Source organism: Molossus molossus, unplaced genomic scaffold (genome assembly GCF_014108415.1).
Source record: "Molossus molossus isolate mMolMol1 unplaced genomic scaffold, mMolMol1.p scaffold_m16_p_8, whole genome shotgun sequence".
Classification (NCBI taxonomy): Eukaryota; Metazoa; Chordata; class Mammalia; order Chiroptera; family Molossidae; genus Molossus; species Molossus molossus.
The window spans coordinates 10,591,023-10,613,071 of NW_023425402.1; the positions used below are offsets into that span (position 1 = coordinate 10,591,023).

The following is a 22,049-nucleotide window of genomic DNA, read 5'->3' on the forward strand; positions in this document are numbered from 1 at the left end:
AGGGGCTCTGCCACCCTCCCTGGGCGAACGGGCTCGCTGGTTTAACAGCCGTGAGGCCGGTCATGCCGAGAGGACTGTGAGCGCCGGAGGAACCCTTCTGGACAGCCTGGACTGTCCTGCAGCGGGGTCTGGCCGGCCTCCGGCCTCCTGTTTCTGCCCTCCTTGGACCAGTTCCTCCCAGGGCCAGGATCCTGGCCCCTGCTCCAGGGAGCCCTCCCGGGTCGCCCCGCACAGTTCTGGTTGTTCCACACTCCGGGATTCTCTGGGACATGTGTACTTCCCAGTCCAGCATGTTGGTCTGCACCACCCTGTACCCTGAGCTGCCCCGCCCTGCCCCGCCCTGGGGACTGGGAGCAACCTGCAAAGGGACTGCAGAAAGGGGGCTTCACCCGCAGCGGGGCTCCCTTAGGGCCAGGACTCCACCTCCCTCATCAGACCGGAGGCTCCCCGAAGGCAGGGGCTGTGCCCCCCCAGACAGGAGGTGCCGCTCATCTCCCCCCGGGTCTGAGGCGTAAGCAGGTTATGACCACCAGGTGCACTCATACAGCTGGGCCCTCCTCAGCACTGACCGACAGGAACCGGCTGACTCTGCCACCGCCCTGGGAGGTCAGCGCTATTACTTTTGGGTGTTTTGTTTTGTTTTGTCTTTTTAACCAGTTTCACAGAGGACACTGAGGCAGAGGTGAGCGCCTTGCTGGAGCTGAGAAGCGAGCTCACACTCTGCTGGGCTTCTCCTTCGCCTGCACTGCGCCTTGACGGCCACACAATGGCAGAGCTGCGCCCCGTCTACATGCATCTTCCCTAACGGCAGGCCCAGTGGAGTGTTCGGGCCTCTCTCCTGTTCCTCCCCCATGCAGCTGCCCCCTGCCAGCATTCTGAGTCTCCACTGCTAGTGACCCCCTGCCCCTGCCCCTGCCCCTGGAAAAGGGGAGGGAGAACCCAAAAGTCCCTGGAGCAGAAGCCAAGGTCAGCCGGGCAGGGCAGCAGGCACGAGGGAACAAACACTGGTCAGTGCGGCCAAACGGGGTGTCAAGAAGGTTAAGAACCAGGATGCTGTGCAGACCACAGGCACAAGTACTAGGGTGACCGAGTGACCAGACAGACAAAAGGGCCAAAGAACCTTTCCTCCTGCCTGGATTGCGTAGGGAAGGTGGGAGGGGGGGGGGCCCGGCAGCCCTGGAGAAAGCCTCTCGTGAGGGAGCTGCCTATGGTGAGAGCAGGTTCGGCCCCGGGCCGGGCCCCTGAACAGCTCCCTCGGCTCTTAGAATGACGGAAGGAAGGCATCTCTGTGGGGCCTGGCTCGCTCGGGGCTCTCCGGGCAACAGGCACAAACCCTGCAGGTGGAAGGCCCCACCCCTACCTCGTGCACCTGAGCTCAGGAGACGGGTACGCATATGCCTTTCCCAGTCCCCAACCTGCTAGGAGGAGATCAGGTGCTAAACACCAAGAGAGGGCAGGAGGAGAAGCCACGCCCCGGAAAGGGGGACAGGAGTCCTCTGCAACTGGCAGGGTGGGGTGAGGACCCCCTGGGTGGAGGGGGGCTAGGACACAGCCCCCTGGGGCTGCCGGGAAGGTCAGCCGGACTGAGACGAGATGCAAAGGAAGAGAAGGTGGGCGGCCGAGGCGGGGGACAGGGCAGGACTCACCGGCCACGAAGTCGCCGAAGCCGATGGTGGAGATGGTGATGAAGGAGTAGTAGAGCCCTTCGATGTAGTCCCACTCCTCGGTCACCATGAACACGAAGGGCGGGATCACCAGGTGGACCAGGACGCCCCACACAATGAAGATGGCCGTGCACGTGATCTGCGCCTTCCGCTGGGGAGGTGTGGGGAGGTGTCAGCCATGGTGGCGACCAGGGCGTCCCAGCAGGAACACCCAGAGGACCAGGAGGCAGCCAGAGGGAGGAGGGACGGGGCTCTGAGACTGCCCTCTGGCTATCTAACACCTCTGTCCAGTTCCGGATCCTTCCTGCCCTCCCATGTCCTGCCGTGGCCCCCCAGTTCTGCCCAGCCCCTAGGGATGCAGACATACCAGGCTCACGCCTCTCTTGGTGAGGAACTGGCCCAGCCGCTTTGCGCGTCCGCCGAAGAACTTGCCCAGGGCACTGATCCAGGTCAGGCAGAGAGGCACCCCGAAGAGACCATAGAAGACACAGAAGAGACGCCCGGCGGGGGTCTTGGGGGCCACGTTGCCATAGCCTGAGGAAGAAGAGAAGTGAAGCTAAGAACGGAGCTGTCGGGGGGAAGGGACCCGGGCTCGGAGTGGCCCTGCCTCCGCCACACACAGCTTGAGGGAGACCCATTCTCTAAGGTCACCTGCTCTTGAGCTGATAGCAAAGCTGGGAAATGACATTTCCCTTGATCACACCATGACCACCATCACTCACAGCACTTAGGATGGCTGGGGCTATGTCTCTGCCCTCAGCCTGGGAGCTCCCTGAGGCAGAGGGAGCCTCCCCCATTAGCCAGTCTCCTACTAGTCCACATGACATCCGTGTGCCAATTAGAAAAAGACCCCCCTCTGCAGCAGATGCCCCGGAGGCACTGGGGCAGAGGGTCTCCCAAGATGGACCTTCTTCATTCCTGTCATTCTTCCGCAACCCGCGGCTGCCGGGCAGGCGTCAATCCCCTCCCCCTGGGTCTGGGCTGTGGGGACTTGCCGGACTGGTGGCGACGGGTAGGCTAGGTCTAAGGAGACTGCGCCTTCTCCCCTCGATCCCTTGACATGCTCGCTTTGGGCCGTTTCCTTCCTGGAACCCAAGTGCCAGACCGTGAGGACCACACCGCTGTGCCTTCATCCCCAGCCGAGCCCCCGGCCAGCAGCCACATCAGCTCCCAAGCCCGCGAGGGACCTGGACTTCGAGCATGTCCCCAGCTAGGTTCCCAGACAGCGCCGGCGCCAGCCTCCAGGACAGCACTGCCTCCGAGGCCTCCGGCAAGAACCGACCAGCTGAAACCAGTCGCCCCACAGAACAGTGGAAGATAAGAAGCTGTGTTGTTGGTTCCTACCTCACAGATAACCAGGGCAGACGCCCGGCCTGGCAAGCACAGGCTGGCTTCGAACACCGAGTGACCTGCTCTGCACAGCCCTGACTACCAGGGCCCAGGTCAGGACTCTTGAACAGCCGCCCAGGCATGGCCCGGCACCAGGAAGGGTCAAAAGGACAGGCTGCAAATGGCCCGACTGAACCTCAGCAAGGCCACGTGAGCAGAACGGGGCTCCCACCAGGCTCTGCGCAGCCAGGGTATGGAAGCGCGGACCGTGAAGGAACCAGAGAACTCACCGATGGTGGTGATGACTGTGGCTGCAAAAATCATTGCATTGGGCCAGTTCCAGTTGTTGAAGGTCTGGTTCCCGGTGATGGCCACGCCCTGATCCGCAGCATCAGACACCACCTAAAAGGAGAGACAATGAAGGTCAACGGAGGCCAGGCTGACGGACGCTTTTTGAGTGACAGCACTCTCTTAAACTCCTTAAAAGCATTCTCGTTTAATCATCACAATAACAAGTGGCATTATTATCTCCATGTCATAGGTGATGAAACATTTTATAGAGGATCAGGGAGCATTCCGTGATTTGCGCAAGGTCACACAGATGTGAAGTACAGTTACGTCCTGATAAGCCCATCCTAAGTGTGTAAGTTGAAAAATGCATTTGATGCTCCTGACCTTCCAAACGTCACACTTAGCCTAGCCTACCTTCAACATGCTCAGAACACAGTATCCAAGACACTGGCAACACAGTGCACGGCAGAGAGTTGGCTGCTGACCCTCATGGTCGTGGGGCAGACCAGGAGCTGGGGCTGGCTGCTGCCCAGCATCACAGAGTATTCTACCACATATCACCAGCCCAGGAAAAGCTCAAAATTCAAAATCTGAAGTACAGCGTCTACTGAATACATATCACTTTCACACCACCACCAAGTCAAAACCTCGTGAAGTCGAGCCCGCCTAGGTTGGGGACTGTCTGTGTGAACTAGGCTCCAAAGTCCCACCTAACAGACAGTGCCGCTCAGACTTACACCAGGATCACCCAGAGTCCTTGTTAACACAGACGGCTGGGCTGGGCCCCACCATTCTCTGATTCAGTAGGTCTGGGAAGGGGTCCAAGAAGGTGCATTTCTAACGTGTTCCCGGGTGGTGCTGAAGCCACTGGTCCAGGGATCACACTTTGAGAACCACTCCACTAGGCTGTCCTGACTTTTAAAAGGGCAGATGCGGTGCCGGCGCCCAGGGGACTTAGGCCAGACCGTGTCCACAGAGAAGTTCCACCGCGGGGCTGGCCTGGGAAGGACCCGTGAGGACTCCTGCCAGCTGGTCAAGCTCCGTGTCCTCCTGGACCTGTTCTCAAGGCCTCCTTTTCCCTGGCCTGGGGTGCAATCATCTCCCCAGACTGCCCCCCTTCTGGATTCCTATACCTCAGCTCAGGCTGCGCAGATCACCAGGCCACACTTTCAAAGTGACTCAAACTCACACTGGCAGTCCCCACCGAGCGCCCAGCGACTGTGGGCAGCAGGTGCAAGGCCGCCCGCGGCTTCCGGGAGAGGCCCCAAGAGAGGCCTTATCTGTTCTCAGAAAACTGATAGCTGCCAAACCTGTTTCCACCTGACCAGACCCTGCCTCTCACCCATCCTTCAGGGCTGCCTCCTTCACCCCAACCTGCCAGCGGCAGGGCCTGGAGCCCAGAAGGCAGCTCACAAGGGCCAGGGTCTGCTCCAAATCTGGGGCTCCAGTTCTGCCCCCAATCTGGGGCTCCAGTTCTGCCCCCAAGGGGGGGCCCAGGATGCCCCATTCAGTCCAGATCCAGGAACTCAGGCACAGTCCCTGTAAGTAAATCAAGCCTAGGACTGAGGAAAGACTGAGTGAGGGAAGAAGGCAGGAGAGAGCCAGAAAACCAGCTGCACCCCCTGCAGCACGACTGAGGTTGGTGGGGAAGAGGGAGTGGGTGGGCGCTTCTGGAGGAACTGCACAGTCTGCAGCAGCGGGCCCGTGTAAACAGATCTGCAGGCGTCACACAGAATTTCCCACGATGACACGCTCGCCTGACAGGCTGTCAGACCACACCACCCGCTGCCCTGCTCCCCACCGGCTCCCGGAGCGGCTCTGCAGGCTGTGTAGCGGCCCGAGTACCGGCGGCCTCCAGCCCTGCCCTCAGGGAGCGGCCGTCTAGCCGGCCAGGCCACATCCCCGCGAAGGCACCAGGACCTGTTGATCCGAACAGCACGGGAGAGCTAACACAAACATGCCGGCCCATCCGAAAGGCTTCCTGAACAATGACGTCTATGTGGAGGCAGGAGAATGGGGCTGTGTCCTAACTTTAACCGACGGCAGAGACAGAGAACCACTAGAGCTCCGTGCCGGGGTGGAGAGGGCTGAGCACAGTTAACTGCCAGGGGCGAGACAAGCGCACAAGGCACCTTTCAGCGGGCCCGTACCACCGACCACAGAAAGGTGTGGCTGAAATGCCACTGCTGCCATCCCCACGGAACCGCGGGGAACGGAAAGATTGCAGGATACCAGCTGCCTCTGCTCTCACACAAACATCGAGGATGGATTCTGGACACTGCAAGCTGAACTCCCGCAGATGTCTCCACAGCAGGACGTTTGGCACACCGAGAGAGGAAGTGGGGGGCACCGGACGCCGGCACAGGGTCACCGAGAACAAGTCGTGCTCAGCTAAGTGCATCTCACTCTCCAAAGGGGCTGAAGCCTGGAGGTTGGGTGGGATGCAGAAAACCTAGACTTAGCAAGGGAGCTGAACAGGTGGGTTTAAAAACATTCATGTGGACAAGACAGAGAAATGTAGGGTAGAGCTGGGATTAATTGGGGTTCGTTTATTTATTTATTTATTTTCTTTATTGATTTTTAGGGAGAGAGAGGGAAAGGGGGAGAGAGATAGAAACATCAATGAGAGAGAACATTGGCCACCTCTTGCATGTGGGGATTGGGCCTACAACCTGGGCACGTGCCCTGACCGGTAATTGAACCAGAGACCTCTTGGTGTATGGGTCAACGTTCAACCACTGAGCCACACTGGCCGGGCTAATTGGGATCCACTTAAAGACAAATAAACAACCACAAGAAGTATTGGCCATTATCAACTTGGCCCGAGGTCTCCATTATCATGTCAAAGGCCTGACCTTGTCAATATTTTAATGAACAATACATGAAGGACAGAGATGGTGGACCAACTGAATCTGCAAAGGATGTAAAACTTGGGACAAGGGGACAAAGGCTGGGATGGGAAGATGGCTAACACACCACAGAGAGAGCTTGGGACTCCAAATCATCTGTGCTGGAAAACTGGGCCCAAACAAGATAGGACCGTCTTAAATTTTTCATGTCTTATTCTTTGGGCTAAAACAGATGAGCGTAGGACTGAAGGGAAAAGTCCCTGGGCTTCAGCTGAGCACAAACCAGCAAACATTAGGGTGGCTGCCAAAAGAATAGTAAATACATCTCATGCCATGCCAACACATTAACTATTCAGGGCTGGGGGGCAACAGGCCCATCACTCTCTTAAGAGTCGGCCACACAGAGGGCACTCTGTTCCATTCTGGGTAACTTCACACAATATGTTAACCAACATGTTAACCAACAGGCCAAGGTCCAAGAGAGAACAGGTTGGCTTTTTCAGCTACCTGAGATGAACTTCCCTGGGCAGCTGTCCATTTCTGATAACGGAAGTGTTTAGACCAAGTGTGAGCACTGGACATCAGGGAGGTTGAAGGTGTGGCAGGAACAGGGTTCTCAACTGGGGGTGGTGGCATACTCCGAAAGTGTTTAGAAATGCTGCCTGGTGGGGGAGCACTGTGCAGGCCCCAGTGGTGGTGGTGGTGGAGGGTGCTGCTGGCATGGAAGGGCAGGGACCAGAGAGGCTGAATGCCATTCACAGGACACCCCACCACTACCACCACTGAAAAACATTGGCTTGCCATGCCAAAGGTGATCTGTGACTGCAGAAGAGTAAATGCTAAGGAGACATCAATCATTAGAGCTGGCAAAAACCATAACAGAAGAGGGCATTATGGTTGGGAGCTTAGAGGTGGAAAAGTGGGGCTTCCTGGCTTCACCCCACGATAGGGTGCCCTCTGGGGCAGAGCCTGCAGCCGCGGCTTCTGGCCCTGGATTATCAAGGCGCCACAGCCACATGACCTCTATTACCTCTCATGGTCACCCAGAGACGGGCAGGCAAAGGGGCATTCTGAAGGGCCTCGCACCCCCTGGCTGAGAAGCACCACTAAGCCTTAGAACAATCCAGTGGCAGTACATGTGCCTGCTGGTTAGGTGGGAAAACAGGCCAAGAGGTTAAGTGGCGGAAATGGGGCAAGTTCTAGACACCTGGTTGCCAATCAGCACAGTTCCCACCTCCCTCCCCTCACTGTTGCCTACCCCGGGCCCCAGAGCCCCTGTGGTGGCCTCCTCTCTGCCCACGAGTCCCAAGCAGCTGGCCTGAGAACCTTGGCTCCATCCTGGTGCTGGGGAGAGAAGCAGGATTTTAGTGCCACCGTAGGTCGGACGCCCCTCACTGGGGCTTATATGTATCTAACCCTTGATGGGTGAGGATAGGCTCGGGGAGCAGGGGTCCCAGTGTGAACTGGGGGTGTCTGCTCCCCATTCCCACCATGTGCGGCTGTGGCTGTAGTTCTGGTTGGGATGCCATGCCGGTTATGGTCAGGGTCATGCAGGTCGAGGAAGAGTCTCCCAGAACAGAGGGGCTGATTCAGGCTGAGGTCATCCCTGGGTTAGGGAAGGGGAGCGGGGGAGTCAGGTCAACAACCAGTCAGACTCGGTGTCCTGTCCCCCCAGGGTTAGGGAAACAGCTTGCGCGGGAGGGGGTGGCCCCTGTTCACTCACAGTCTTTAACTTGGCTCTCAGACTCACACAAGACAATATTTCCATTTTCCACATGATCCTGGGGAGGGGCGAGAGGGAGACCCCGCCACTGCCCGGCCCAGCTCTCGTCTGGGATGAAGCAGGGCCCGCGGCCCGTCACCCTCGGCCCGTCACCCTCGGCCCGTCACCCTCGGCCCAAAGCAGCCGGGCTGTACCGAGGGCTTACTATGCCACACGAGTTACTCCGAGCACTTCCCAAGCCTTCAGTCTTTAATGAGGACAGAATCCTGCTGGGAAGAAACCATAATTTTTTCCACTTTATAAAGGAGGATTTAAGGCTTAGAGGTTAAGTAAGTAGCCTAAGGTCAGGATGCTAAAAGCGATGAGGCCAGGAGGAGAACCCTGCCCGTCTGGGTCCACGCCAACCCGGGCCACTATCACCTACCCGCTTCCCACAGGGGCCTCCTTCCTGTGGCCACGCTTCCCCCCTCCGCGCCAGCTGAAAAAACAGCGCCCTCAAACCAGTCCCCTCAAACCAGTCCGTCCACTCTGACAGGGCTCGGCTCGCGTTTCCAGCTCACGTTTCCAGCCCGCGTCTCCAGCCGGCCTCCAGGCGGCCAGAACCATGCCCTGGCCTTTGGCTTCAGGCAACCAGCTGCCCTCGCGCCCCCTGCCCCCATCAGTGCGATCTGGGTTCCGGGGACCGGGGTTCCCATGCAGAGGCGGCTGCTGCATTTTTGCCTGGAGAGATTCACCCCGAGGAGTGGGCAGTGCCTGAGAAGTATGTCCAGGGAAACGATACCCACCCCTTCAGACCGGGCAGCTGGGGGAAACCGAGGTAAGGGTGGCAGCCTGTCTGCAAACGCGCGACCTGGCACCCACTGGGCTCCTCCCACCCTGCCCCCAGCTCCGGGGCAGACATCACACAGCAGGCATTCCGGGATCTCCGGGCTCCTCCCTGCTCTGTGGGCGGCTGTTCCGGCCCTCCCTGATTCTAGCCTCCCCTGGGCCTATGTCCTACTATCCTTCCCCATCCCGGGCTGCGCTCACCCCTAATCATCCCATCCCCAGCACTCGGTCTCTCTGCCTGGGAAGGTGGACAGTGCTAACGGCCGTGTGCACGGTGCCTGGCTGTCCAGAAGGAACTTCCAGCCACCTTGGGAGGTGGGTGGGGCACGGTTTCTAAATGATAAAACAGTTAATATTTGAATACTAGCTGATAAGTACTCACTTATTGTATGACAGGCACCAAACAAAGCCCTTGAACTCAGCTTGCAGAAATCTTCCCACTATAACGTAGGTACCGTTACAGTAAACCCCCCTGGACCCCGGCATACCTGCCAAGACCCCCAGTGGAAGCCGGAAACATGAATGGTCCCAAACCCCAAATGTACCATGTTTTTCCTACACTTAAAGGAAACACTTTAGGGCTTCTCTTTGGCATAACTGAATAGCCAGCATCACGACTCTTGCACTTTGGGGCCATTATTAGGTAAAATAAGGGTGACTTGAGCACAGGCACCTTGCACACAAGACAGCTGACCTGACGTCCCAGAGGGCTACTCAGTGACTAACAGGTGGGTCTCACGCAGTGTGCACACGCTGGACAAAGGGACCGCCCCAGGCGGGACGGCGTGGCATGACGAGAGACTTTATCACACTCCTCAGAACACCACACAATGTATAACGCAGGAGTCCTTCGTTTCTGGAATTTTCCATTTTATATTTTTGGACTGCGGTTGACTGTGGGTCAAACTACAGAGAGCAAAACCACAAGTAACGGGGACTACTGCACCCCTATTCACTGCTGAGGAAAATAAGGCACAGAGGCTAAGTAACTTGCCCAAGGTCACACAGCTATTCAAGCACGGGACCTGGGTGTGAACCCAGGCTGTCCGGCTCATAACCCCCGCGCTTGCCATAGCTGGAGGGTAGGGTAGGGGGATCTGGGGGGGGGGGGGCGGCTTTGTGGCTGTGAGGAGTGAAGCCAGGCCTCTGGAAGACAGCTTCCCAGGCAACTGTAAGGGAAATAGCCACAGGAGTGGAGACTTCCCTAGAAGGGCAGGGCTGTTACCCGTTTTCTTTTCCACGACGACCTTTTCAGAGCCTAGAATATGGCCTGGCACATAGTAGGTGCTCAATAAATATTTGTTAAACGAGTGAGTGGATTAACCTGAATGAATGAGGGCATGTTCTGTGGCCTGAACTCACTCATCTTCCCACGTCCTTCCTTCACCCTCCCCAGCATCCTTCTGCAGTTGCCTCTGAACTAAATTCATCAGCAGCGAGGTGGAAGGAAGCCTTTCTCCCGCAGGAAGATGGGAAGCAGAGTCAGACTCCAGCACCAGCGGGGCTGGCGGGGTCAGGGGCTGGATGCAGGGGCTGCCGGAACCAGCAGCATCCAAACGGTGTCAGGACATAGGGGCTGGGGCTGGTCACCCGGCTGTAGGAGCAGAGGGCAGGGGGCCAAGGTCCTGGGGGCTGGGGAAGGGGTGAGGGGAGGGAGTCAGAGGAGAGCTCCCTCGTCCAGGGGGGCAGAGCAAGGGGCAGTGGGGCTGGGAGAGTCCCTGGGGTGACCGGAGGGACTGTCCTTCCTGCAGGAAGGGGAGGCCTGTGCCCTCCGGAAATGCTCTGAGAACAGAAAAAGGAACATGAAAGGGAGCGACATGACTCTCCCGCGAAGGCAGAGGTCAGGGAAATGTGGGGCCGACCTGGGTGTGAATCTAGGGGGGCCTCTCCATTGCTAGCACCAAGTCTCTGGGTAAATAACAGCCTATCAGCCTCAGTCTCCATCTGCCCAAACTAACGCCTACTCGGAACATATGAGAAGTCCTGAGATACCCTCAGCACGGAATACATGTGTCTGCACACAGTTAGGGTCCTATGTCTGTCAGGAAACCAGCCCTGCAGTGACTTGAGACCCCGAGGGAAAGACTGCTTGTCCCCAAGGACAGATCAAACGGTTTACTTCCTTGCACTTGGAGGGCAGGCCTAGGCGAGCACAGGGACCGTCCCCAAGCCTCCTCGCACCTGCCACCTCTTCCCAATGTCCCCATCTAGCAGAGAACTGTCCTTTCTCAAGCGGATCCGTGTGCTTCCTCAGGCCACAGGGTGGCTTCTCCAACACGGAGGAGGACCCAAACAATGCAGGGGTGGACAGAGGAACTGGGGCTCGGCAGGTGTTCCCGGGACCGTGTGTGACAAAGGTCTCCCTGGAGGCAGCAGCGGGCAGGGGAAACAGAGGCATGCCTAGAGTCCTTCCTCCCCCTCAGACGCCCAGCCGCCCTGCCAGTTTCCTGCAGAGCCAAGCGAAGCAGGCAGAAGGCAGAGACTGCAGTGCCACACACTGGTGCCGCCCACCCCCACGGCGCCCTCCCGGGGAGGCAGAGGCTGGGGGCCGTGGAGACTTCCTGGCCAGCTGCCTCAGCTCCACAGGGCAGCCAGCGCCACCCGGCCCGCCTCATCCGTGTCCACGGATGTCCACCTTTCTCCCACACACAACCCCCTCAGGCAGGGGGCCAGAGCAGGGTCGAGGCCCCACAGTGAGTGGGTTGGGGGCGGTCTGAACAGGACAGACAGCACTTTGTGGGCAAATATTTGCAGTTTGGGCTGGTTTGAAACAGTGGTTTCCAAATTCTTTTACACCAGAACTCAGAAAAGATGAGAGGGTGGAGGGGGAGGACCCCAGCTCCTAGTTGGGCTCCCCCCAACACCCTGTGGCACGTTGCACGGGGGGAGGGGCACAGCTGTCAGTACCCAGGCAGGCTCCCTCCCCCCATGGGGACTGCTGGCAGATCAAAAGTGTCTTGCCGAAGGTGAGCACCTGCTAACTTATTACCAGACAAATGAGAGAACTTAACTCGATTAGCCACGCCCTCCATTACCTTCACTCCCTCAGTCTCCATCACTCCAACTGACCCAGCTTCCGGAGCTTTCCCTTAAGGTGAACAGGGGGTGAGGGAGGGGTGCAGGGATTGTGTTCAGATGAGGAGACGGAGGCCTGGGGCCTGGGGCAGTGGCTGTCCGGTCAGGCCGATGGAAGGCCTGGGCTGCCTGGCAGGTGCCCACGTGGCTGCCCTGGGCCCGGCACGGTGTGGCCGCTGGGCTCAGGCCTCCCATTTCCTGAGGTGGGGAGGGCTTGGGGGCCGAGGGAAGGCATCCGTGGTATTCACCGCCCTCCGCCTCAGCCCAGGTGACCCGGGTGTGGCTCAGAGGCAGGCCCAGTTTATGAGCAGGGTGCTGGCGAGGGCCCAACGGTGCCACCCTGATACCTGCACCAGCTGCAGGCCCAGCTCACTGGGCCCTGTCTCTCCCAGGGAAGGACTGGGTGTCTGGGGGGGGGGGCGGTGCAGGGACCCACAGGGACAGGGCAACACGCCTCCGTTGAAAACAGACCTCAGCTACTGCAACGAGGACTTCGTTAAATTTTCAGATTTGCTCCAATTCCTACCCAGATACTTAAAATGTTTTTAGAAGACAGAACAACAAATTGTTGCCCCCATCCCCAGATATCCAGGTGACCTCATTAGGCGAGGGGGACACCACCCCGGCCCTGATGCACACCGTGCGTCACTGCCAGCACCTCTGGGCCTTAACCTGGACTGCACGTCGGGTCATCTGGGGGAGCCCTACCCCCAGACTCAGACATGCTCAAAATCTGCTTCGGGTGACTAATGTCACAGACAGCCCCTTGCAGAACCGCTGTCCTAGACCCAAACCGGCGTCTCTCCTTGTCAGGGCGGCCCAAGCCCGGCCGCCCCGGGAGGCAGCACGCAGGCTACGGCCATCTGACTGTCCTCCTGCCCCTCTGGGCTTCCCCTGGCCGCCCTCCTGAGCCATCGCTCAGCAGCCTCTGCAGAGCCAGAGGCACTGGTAGGTCTCACGCTCGTGGGACAAGCCCGTGCCAGAGGTGAGCACGTTTTCAGCAGAAACCTCTGGGTTTCCGACTTTCTCAGGCCCGGGAGCCCTGTGTCCACTCAGGAGGGACAAAGAAAACAAAGCAGGTGACCCCGCCCCCATTGTTCTCCCGCTGGGTCGGTAACCCCCTGGCAGCTGGGGGCCCCTCCCAGGGCAGAGCTTCGCAGGACTGGCTGACCTGGGAGGGATGCGGGCTTGGCTAAGCAAACAGGGAAGGCCTGGCGGAGCCGCGCTCAGGGTGGGAGCGGGGCCAGCATTCTCAAGCACCTGGAGGGCTCAGCTGACACGTGAGACTGGAGCTCTGTGCTTGGGGACACAGGGGACCTCTCAGGCCCAGGCCCACAGCACGCTGCTGAGAGTCGGTCCTGGGAGCAAGGAAGAGCCCCCTCAGACTCAAACACACACCAGATGACCCTCTGGAACCATGTTCTCAAAATCTACCCCGTGTCAAACGACTCAGGGCAGGTGGGATGTCCAGAGACGTAAAGGACAGGAGGGACATCCTCCTACCACATGCAGCTGCTCACCCCGAAATCCACAGCCACCGCCCCGCTCTGGAGTGCTGCGGCCCGGCCCCTGCTCTGACCCCAGAATCCAGACCCTGGCGTGTCTGGCGTCTTTCTGCTCTCACGGATGCCAAGGAGCATCTCCCTACCAGTAAGTCAATGACTTCAGGGCAGGAAATTGTTCAGCCAGGACCCTCAAGTACATCAGGTGTACAGGAGAGCCACCTCCCTCCTTCCCCACAGGGGTGCGGGTCACGAGGGAGTGAAAGGTCCGGCATAGGATTTGCTCCTGGCTTGTTGTCTTTTCTAAGCAAACTGGGCCCCATTCACTCCTCTGTAAGAGACTCTCCAGACCCCATTCAACTCCTGTAACAGACTGTCAGGGCCCCATTCACCTCCCCTGGAACAGACTCCAAGGGCCCCATTCACCTCCCCTGGAACAGACTCTCCAGACCCCATTCAACTCCTGTAACAGACTGTCAGGGCCCCATTCACCTCCCCTGGAACAGACTCCAAGGGCCCCATTCAACTTGCAATAGACTCTCAGGGCCCCAGACTCTCCAGATCCCATTCAACTCCTGGAACAGACTGTCAGGGCCCCATTCAACTCCCCAGTAACAGACTCTCAGGTCCCCAATCAACTCCTCTGTAACAGACTAAGGAGAACACTGAGCCAGCATCTCCCTCCTTCCTGCCAAACCCCACATTCATCAGGCACCTTTCATACCTACAAACTCCTCTGTCCCTAACACTTGAGATTTAAGACTTTGTAGGGAAGACAGACAAAATGGATATTACTATTCTCATTGTGTAGCTAAGGAAACTGACCAGAGAGGGCTAGTGACATGGTAGAAGTCACACAGCAAGCTGATAACAAAGCCCCAGAGAAGAACCAGCCTAAAGCCCCCTCTCCATCCAGCCCCAAGTGGGCCAGGCTACGAAACGCCAACCGCAGCAGAGCAGGTGGGCGCAGGTGCGGTGCTGTGGAGGCATAACAGGGTTGAGCTGTCACACCCACGACCTCATCTCGTTATTACTTAGGGTGAGTGCATGCTTTTGCTCCCCGCCCCCACTCCTGGAGATGCCATAGATTTACCCTGGCCTTGCAGGGTGAAAAGAACAAACTTGAGAAGTCACCAGCCACTCAAAGTTTCTAAAAACAGCCCTCGAGCAGGCCACAAAGGAGGTCACAGGAACTGCTGACTTGCCATCTCACCATCTGGGCTGACAACCTGAGGGAGAGTTGGTTTGAGCCCCGCTGCCTCGCCGGGTGCCAGCCTGCTTCCTGCTCTCCAGAGCCGGCCTGCCGCTGGCCTGCTCCACAGCACCAGCTGCGACGGCCCATCCACCTCGGCACCACAGACGTCCAGCCGGGGACGCTCCCCAGCAGCATGGGCAGAGGGGGAAGGCCCAGACTGGAGCAGACAGACACACTGGGTTCGAGTCCCGGCTCCAGCAGCCCCAGCGGGTGGCCTGGGCCGTATCTTCTCACCTCTCTGAGCTGCACTTTCTGCATTTGGAAAGGGGGGTACCAGCACTTCCCCGGGTTGGGGTGTAGGTTACATGAAACGCTGCAAGGCTCGGTGCTGGGCAGGAAAGTGAATGTGGGAAGGACGAGTCTGAGTTTGTGCCCGCTGCACGGGGACCTCCAGAGCTAAGGACAAGAGAGCTGGTCGAGCTGTCAACAGCAATGCCCTCCTTCCTGGCTACCACCAGCCAGAGGCCAGGGCTTGGGACGGTATTTATTGCCACAGACATTCCAGTGGGTACCTGTTACCTGGCCTGGATCTCCCACAAACCGACTATGGGCGCTGAAGGCAGACTTCCCTCATCCCTGTTCCCAGCGCAGGACCTGGCACCACCGGCCTGCTCAGTATTTGCTGAATAAGTGACAGAGTCTCCGAGGCGTGAGCCTTCCAGTCACCCCTTCTGGGGCACAGGGGTAGGTGCAGTGTTGTATCTAACGTGGGTGCTGGCTGGTACGGGCAGCCCAGGCTGACGGCGTTGTGTCTCTGCCTCTGTGCCTTTACCCTGCTCGCCCCACCCCAGCTGTCCACCAGGCCGAAGCCACCAGAGATCCCAGCCCTGGCGAGTCGGCCGCACTGCGGACTTCGGAACCATCAGGATTCGGGAGGAAGGAGACGGGTGGGTAGGAAGGGGTGGGGGCCCGGGATGGAGGTGAGGGTCCAGGCCACAGGTCTTTTTTTGCATTTATCTTCAGACAGAGCAAGAGGGAGAGAGGGAGGAAGAGAGAGAGAGAAACATTGATGAGAGAGAGAGAGACACTGAGTGGTTGCCACCTGCACGGCCCCAACCGGGGCCAGGGGCAAACTGCAACCAAGGTGTGCGCCCTTAGCAGGAACCGAACCCGGGACTCTCAGGTCCACAGGCCTACGCTCTGACCGCTGAGCCAAACTGGCCAGGGCCGGGCCACAGGTCTTGCCAAGCACGCCCGTCCTGCTCCCCAGCGGCGGCAGGAAGGATGCTCTAAGCCCTGGTGGCTGCCAGCCCTGCTCCTGGGCCCCCCTGTGGGGTTCTGAGGACAAGACCCCCCCCAAGAGCACAGCACCCCCCACTCTCGCCTCCATGAGCGGAAAGCTGCCTGACCCTGCCACACCCACTCATCCCTTCCCATGAACACCCACACCCTTGAGACTTGTGGTTGGCACCCCACCTTTTGTCCCACAAAGGGCCCCAAACTACCGGCAAACTCCCCGACCCTGGGCCTCGAGAAAGTGGCCTCTGCACCTGCCCCCTCCTGTCCTCTCCCGTCACCCGTGGCTGGCGGCTCCAGTAATATGTAACTGCCCGTGCTCGAAGGCTGGAGTCCTGCTGACCAGGAACTGTGAAACCTCCCACTTATTATAACCCGATGGTTAAACTGTAAACCTCTTCACCACGTAAAAAATAAGAAGCCGAAGGGGAACTGGACATCGGTATTAATCCCGCAGCAGGGCTGGGCGGCTGAATCTCTCTGCTCCCGTGAAGTAACCTCCCTGCCTGTTTAGGGCAAACCACCCCGGCCCACCCCAGAGGGCCCACTGCCTCCGGGCATGATCCCATCCACCCGTCTCCACAAAGGGCCCCCGCGGGGTCCTCCTGGGGGCCCACCACCTGTCGCCAAACCCTTCCTCAGCGTCTGACGCTCACCGAGGTCCCTCCAGTTGCGGTCCAAGCCCATTTCCTTCGGTTCGGCCTCCAGCTGGAGGACAACAGCTGGCCTCCATCCTCCCTGGAATACATTGGACCAGAAACTGCTGGCAACGGGCAGGGGCATTTGGGGGTGGGTGGTACTTTTTGTGGGGCGGGGGAGTCTTCTGCCTCGGTGGCTGCCAAATTCCCGATCAAATCCCACTGAATCACAGTTGGAGGCAGGAGCCAAGGCCATGATGCCCCACAACAGAATCCCCCACAACAGAATCACTGGGCCAGACGCAGGGGGCGTTTTGCCCTGGTGTGCGGAGTCCCCACACCCCGGCAGCCAGACACAGGCCTCACACCGCGGCAGCTGCACCAGGGGCTCTGGCCACCACGGCCCCATTTGGATGGAGATCACAGGGATGAGACACAAAGAGAACCCCAAACAGTGTGGGAAGGAGCAGGAGCCTGATATATGCAGCCACTGTGCGGTGGGGACAGTCTCCCGCCACCTCCCCTCCCCCGCCGCCAGGCCTGGACGTGACCAGAGTGAAGAAACAGCCGTTTGTGCTGAAGGTATGGAAAAGTACAGCCAGCCCTCCCGGCCTGGGGAGGCTGGGCTGAGCCGAGAGGTGGACCGGGGTCGGAAAAACCTCCAACCTGGGGCCCAGGACCAGGGACAGGCCAGGGCGAGAGGGGATGGAAACTCTTGATGGCACAGCAGAACCGTGACTGAGACAGCCCCACTTCCACAGCGGGAGGCAAGGCCCCGGACTGCCTTCCACACCCACCTTCCTCCCTCAAAGGCTGTGCTCTCCAGGCCCACGTAACCTGACGCCCACCAGGCTCTGGCGGCCCACCCTCCTCGCGACAGTCACAGGCAGGCCTGCGCAACCTGGCTGTTCCCCAGTTCCTTCCTTTGTAAGGCGGGGGTAACGCTGCCTCCACCCATGTTCTCAGGACTGGGGCCCGAAGGCTTGATGGACACGAGCGTGAAGAGCACGGAGCAGGCACACAGGCCGAGCGGCAGGTGCTCTGACTCGGAGCTCCTGGCTTCTGCACCCCGGGGCTGGGGGCTGGCTTTCCTTCCTTCGGCCCCCGGTGCTGTGTGTGGCCAGGGAGGCCGAGAGGCATGGAAGTAAAGGCCACCAGGTTTCCAAGTCACCCAGGGGTCAGCAGGGAAGGGAGACCCTCTCACGTGACTGCATCCTGTCCCCGGGGAACTCAGTCTCCCATGAAACACTGAGTGGCAGGTGGGTGGCCCCTTCTCAGGCTCATCCAGAGAGGACCCCGTATCCTCAAGGCTGCTGAAGCAGGTCTGTAGGGCTGCTGAGGGCTAAACAAGTGGCCTCGCAGGGAGCGTCCAGGACACAGCCTTCCTCCCCCAGCGTCACCCCCAGGAAGAAGGCAACAAGGGTCCCGGCACCTTCTCTCCCACCTCGGGGACCTGGGCCATCCCCCCCTTGGGAGGACAAAAGTGCCTGCCTACTACAAATGCCACCTCGGGCCAGGCCCCAGGCCCCAACCACATGCAGGACAATCCACCCCACCTAATTTAACCCAAAGAAAGGGGGGCCGGAGGGATGGACAGCCTTTCCCTGCACTGTGCAGCTGGGTTGACGGATTCCTTAAATTTTTGCTGAGCGCCAGCCATGGTCCTGACGCTGTGGGCAAAACAAGGGAGGGTGAGGCAGAGGCCCGCAGGAGGAGCGCAGTCCAACCAGACGGGGCGGGCAGACAGGAGCGACAGCGGAAGACAGCGAGAAAGCGGCAGGCAAGATGACGGTGGCGCCAGGACAGGCCCTGGGACTCGGGCCACGCCTCTTTCAAGTCCAAGCAGAGGGGCACAAGTCCAAGTAGGATGACACTCAAACACAGATGGGGAAACTGAGGCTCAAAAGCCATGAACAAACCAGACCGGAGCCATCTCCCAGTCAGATGCTTTGCCTGCTCTGAAGACGGCCCCCCTGCCTCCCTACCCTCCTCCTCAGCCTGCCCACCTTCCCTGGCCCCGGCCCCCACGTGGGCCCGGAGGTAACCTAGGGAAGCCTGTGACTCCCTTCTTCCACTCTCTCTAGATCTGTGGTGGGAAGGTGCGTTCAGAGTTCTCACCCCAAGGGGAAAACGTGCCCACACAGCCAGCAGATTCACCTGACCTGGGACCCTGAACCTTAGGAAAAGACTTTCCTCCCAAAGACGGGCATAGTGCACACTTCCCTGCAGGTGGGGTGGAGCACTGAGGGGCTGGGGTTCGGGAGGCAATTAGAAGGAACTGAGACCGAGTTTCAAGTTGGAGATCCGTGAAAGACGTCACTTTGTACAGCCTGGTCCACCTCCAGTGGAGCCAAGGATGACCAATGATGCTGGGTTTGGGACACCAGGCACGACCCCTGCCAAATACATCTTCATCCGACTCTGATGGGACATCGGGGCAAGGCCGTCAACAGGCCTCTGAAAACTCCGACTGCCGTGTGCTCACCTAGGGAGGTGGGACCGGGGAAACCCTCCCGTGGGGTCTCAGCACACCCTCCCCACTCCCAGGCTGCAGGGCCGGGCCTCCCCTCCCCCGCCCCAGAGAAGCCAGTGTGCCCCTGGAAACCCAACAGATGCCCACCAACACTCCAGCGCTTTCCATCAGAGCTCTGTGCTGATGAAACGGTCTCTATCTGAGCGGTGCCCTGTGGCTGCTGAGCCCTTGGAATGTGGCCAGTGTGACTTAAGATCGAAACTTAAAAAATTTTTAATTGAAAATTAAGCAAGGTTTTCTTGGGCCCCCATAGAGCCTGGCAGAGCTGGGTGCACACAGAGGCCAAGATAATATTTGTCCTCAGGCCTCTAGAGGATCCCCTCCATGCAGGGGACAGTGCTCCCAACACTGGGGACAGCCGCTGGGGCCCCCGTGGTTCTGCCAGGCCTCTGCTGAGGGAGAAACCACACTCTCCTTGCTGACCCTCAACTCGTGTGCCCAATCTCACACTTCCTGGTCTGCAGACCAAAGGCACCCAGGTTTCCCCAGTCTGACACCCTCAAAATATTCAGCAGCATCACTGCCCAGGAAGTTACTACTCTGACAGCTAAATTAAAAAAATTTTTTTTTTCTTTACTGATCTTAGAGAGGAAGGGAGAGGGAGAGATAGAAACATCGATAAGAGAGGACATCTACTGGCCGCCTCCTGCATGTCCCCCACCGAGGATCGAGCCCACAACCTGGGCATGTGCCCTGACCAGGAATAGAACTGGCGACCTCTTGGTGCCTGGGTCGACGCTCAACCACTGAGCCACACAGGCCAGGCCTGAGAGCTAAATTTAAAAATTACAATAATAGACTGTTTAGTGGTTACAGAAGTGATACCAGTTCTCAGGGTGTGTCCTGTCAAGACCGTGTTTAGCCCTGGCCGGGTGGCTCAGTTGGTTAGAGCGTCATCCCCCGTCAGGGCACACACAAGAATCAACCAGTGAGTTTATCAGTAAGTGGAACAACAAATCGATGTCTCTCTTTCTCCCTTCCCCACCTCTCTCTCTCTCAAATCAATTTTTAAAAAAACAAAACACACACACAAAAACATGTTTATTTGTGTTTTGTGTACGTTGTACTTTAAAAATAGCCAGTGCAGAGGGGCTTATGACATTCGCATTGCCTTACCCTTTAAGAAAACTCGGTTTGTTTTCAAAGCAATGCAACAGCATTCCAGAAACGTGGGGATGAGGGAAACAAAGGCACCGGGAACCCTGCCTGCAGCCCCGCCAGCCTGGCTTCTGTCCGCCCCCGGGCTTCTCTAACTCAGTGCTAACTGCACACCAGTCGGAGCCGTCCTGGGACCTCAACTCCAGGCTTGTTTAGTGTAACCTCGAGCCTGGTTCGTGGCTCAGACAGACCCACTCTGAGAAACACCAGACTGAGGCACCAGGCAGCGCCCGCCCCCAGGGCCTGCATATGGCCTGCACATGGCCCTGCAGCAAGCTGTCTGAGGGTCTCACTCCACGGGCCAGAGCCCCCCAGGCCGAAGGGTAAGCACGGACTGAGCGGAGCCGAGAGCGGGGAGGGGGTGCAGGGCTGTGCACAGCTGGGAAGCCGGCGTCGGGATGGGAAAGTGGAAGAGGCACACACAGCCCCGCGGAGCAGGTGCAGGGACAGGGGAATTCCAGAGCGAGCGTGAGCCAACATGACACCTGTGAACTCTGAATCCCCAGCACTCTGGGTGAACTTGGGAGCCTCTGGAGCAGGACCCAAACTGTCCCTGCCCAGCTCCGCACCCCCTGTGGATTCTGTCCTGGGTCTAGACAGACGCACACCGGGAGATGCTGACGCAATCTGCCAGGCAACCTATGGACCTGTCCCGAAGGGGAACAAAGTGTCCCCGGGGAAGAGGGCACTGCACAGAGGGCTGGGAGCCCTGGAGTGCTTGCTGGCTAAGGGCAGACTGCCCTGGCAGGACCCCCCGGGAGATTAGTGAGGGCAGTTTTCCAGACTGGGGAGGAGCCCTCGGAAAGGCACAGACCGGCGGTGATGGTCCTGCCTGAGCTCTGGGGCTGTGGGAGGCCAAAGGAGAGGGCTCACAGCTTCCCAGTCCAGGATGTTCATCAATAATTACCCTCTTCACTGGTGCCAGGGTTGGGCTCAGATGGGGCACAAATCAAGGGCCTTGTGGATGGTGGGGGTGCCCACAAGGCAAAAGCCCCGTGCATCTGGAGGGCGGGGTCCGGACAATGATAGGGCTCCAAGGAAGGCAACCCCCAGACCCAGAGGTCAGGGGAATCTTCCCTGACAGCAACTTTGCACCTTGGAGCACCTGAGACTCCTACAACACACCACACTCGACTTAATAACCCTTAACATCCGGGCATGCCCACCCCAATGTCCGAGACAGGGGTAGTAATCCTCGTAATTCCCAAGACCCTTCAAACAGCACTGGGCATACAGCCGGCGTTCAGTAAGTGTCTACTCGGCAAGTCCTTGGCTCAGAGAGGGGCGGACTGGGCCTCGTCACAGCGCAAGTCAGCTGAACAGGCCCCAGCTCTGTCTTCTCGTCCCCCACTGGGCCACTCCTAAGTAGATCTCTGGCCTCTGCTGGCGTCTGGGGGATGGGAGGGGAGGGTGTTGAAAAGCTGATAATCAGGACACCCTCCCTTTTCCTGCTCCCCGGGGGTTGCTGACAAGACACTAGTGCACAGCTTGCCCCACTTAGCCCACACAGCACTTCTCCCGCGTGAGGCAGCCCTGCCGGCCGCCGCTGCAGAGGGGGGTGGATGCTGAGCCGGGCAGGGCTCCCTTCCAAAGCCAACACTGTCAGGATGCATTCCACGACCCGGGAGGCTAGCGCTCTGTTTGAACAGGAGCGCCGGGGAAGGCATGGCTGCTGATTCTTTCTCCTGCAGAGGGCCTGTGGAACAGGTACCATCCTGCAGCCGGGGCACGGGAGGCACAAGAAACTCGCCCTGGACGCCAGGGCACCCAAGCCAAAGTAACCCTTCAGGCCACACAGGACCGCCCCGGGGTCCCTGCAAGATCACCAGTCTGTCCCCAGCCACGCAGACAGTACCTGGACGGCGCTGACACCCTAGGATGAAGGCAGGGCGCAGGCTATTCCCACCCGCGGTGCAGTTCAGAGCCTGCTGGGGGTGAGCCCAGAGCCCGCTGGGGGTGAGCCCCGGG

The 22,049-nt window shown here is 59.0% G+C and overlaps 1 protein-coding gene across 1 annotated transcript in view; it reads right to left on the minus strand.

Annotated features, from left to right (window-relative positions):
• KCNK5 (potassium two pore domain channel subfamily K member 5) overlaps positions 1 to 22,049 on the minus strand; it is a 36,710-nt gene that overhangs the window by 3,191 nt on the left and 11,470 nt on the right. Inside the window, exons 2-4 of the mRNA XM_036249234.1 lie at positions 3,284 to 3,395; positions 2,032 to 2,198; positions 1,647 to 1,815 (exon numbers count right to left, since the gene is read on the minus strand). Of these exons, the coding sequence (XP_036105127.1) occupies positions 1,647 to 1,815; positions 2,032 to 2,198; positions 3,284 to 3,395 (448 nt within the window). The remainder of the gene's footprint in view (positions 1 to 1,646; positions 1,816 to 2,031; positions 2,199 to 3,283; positions 3,396 to 22,049) is intronic.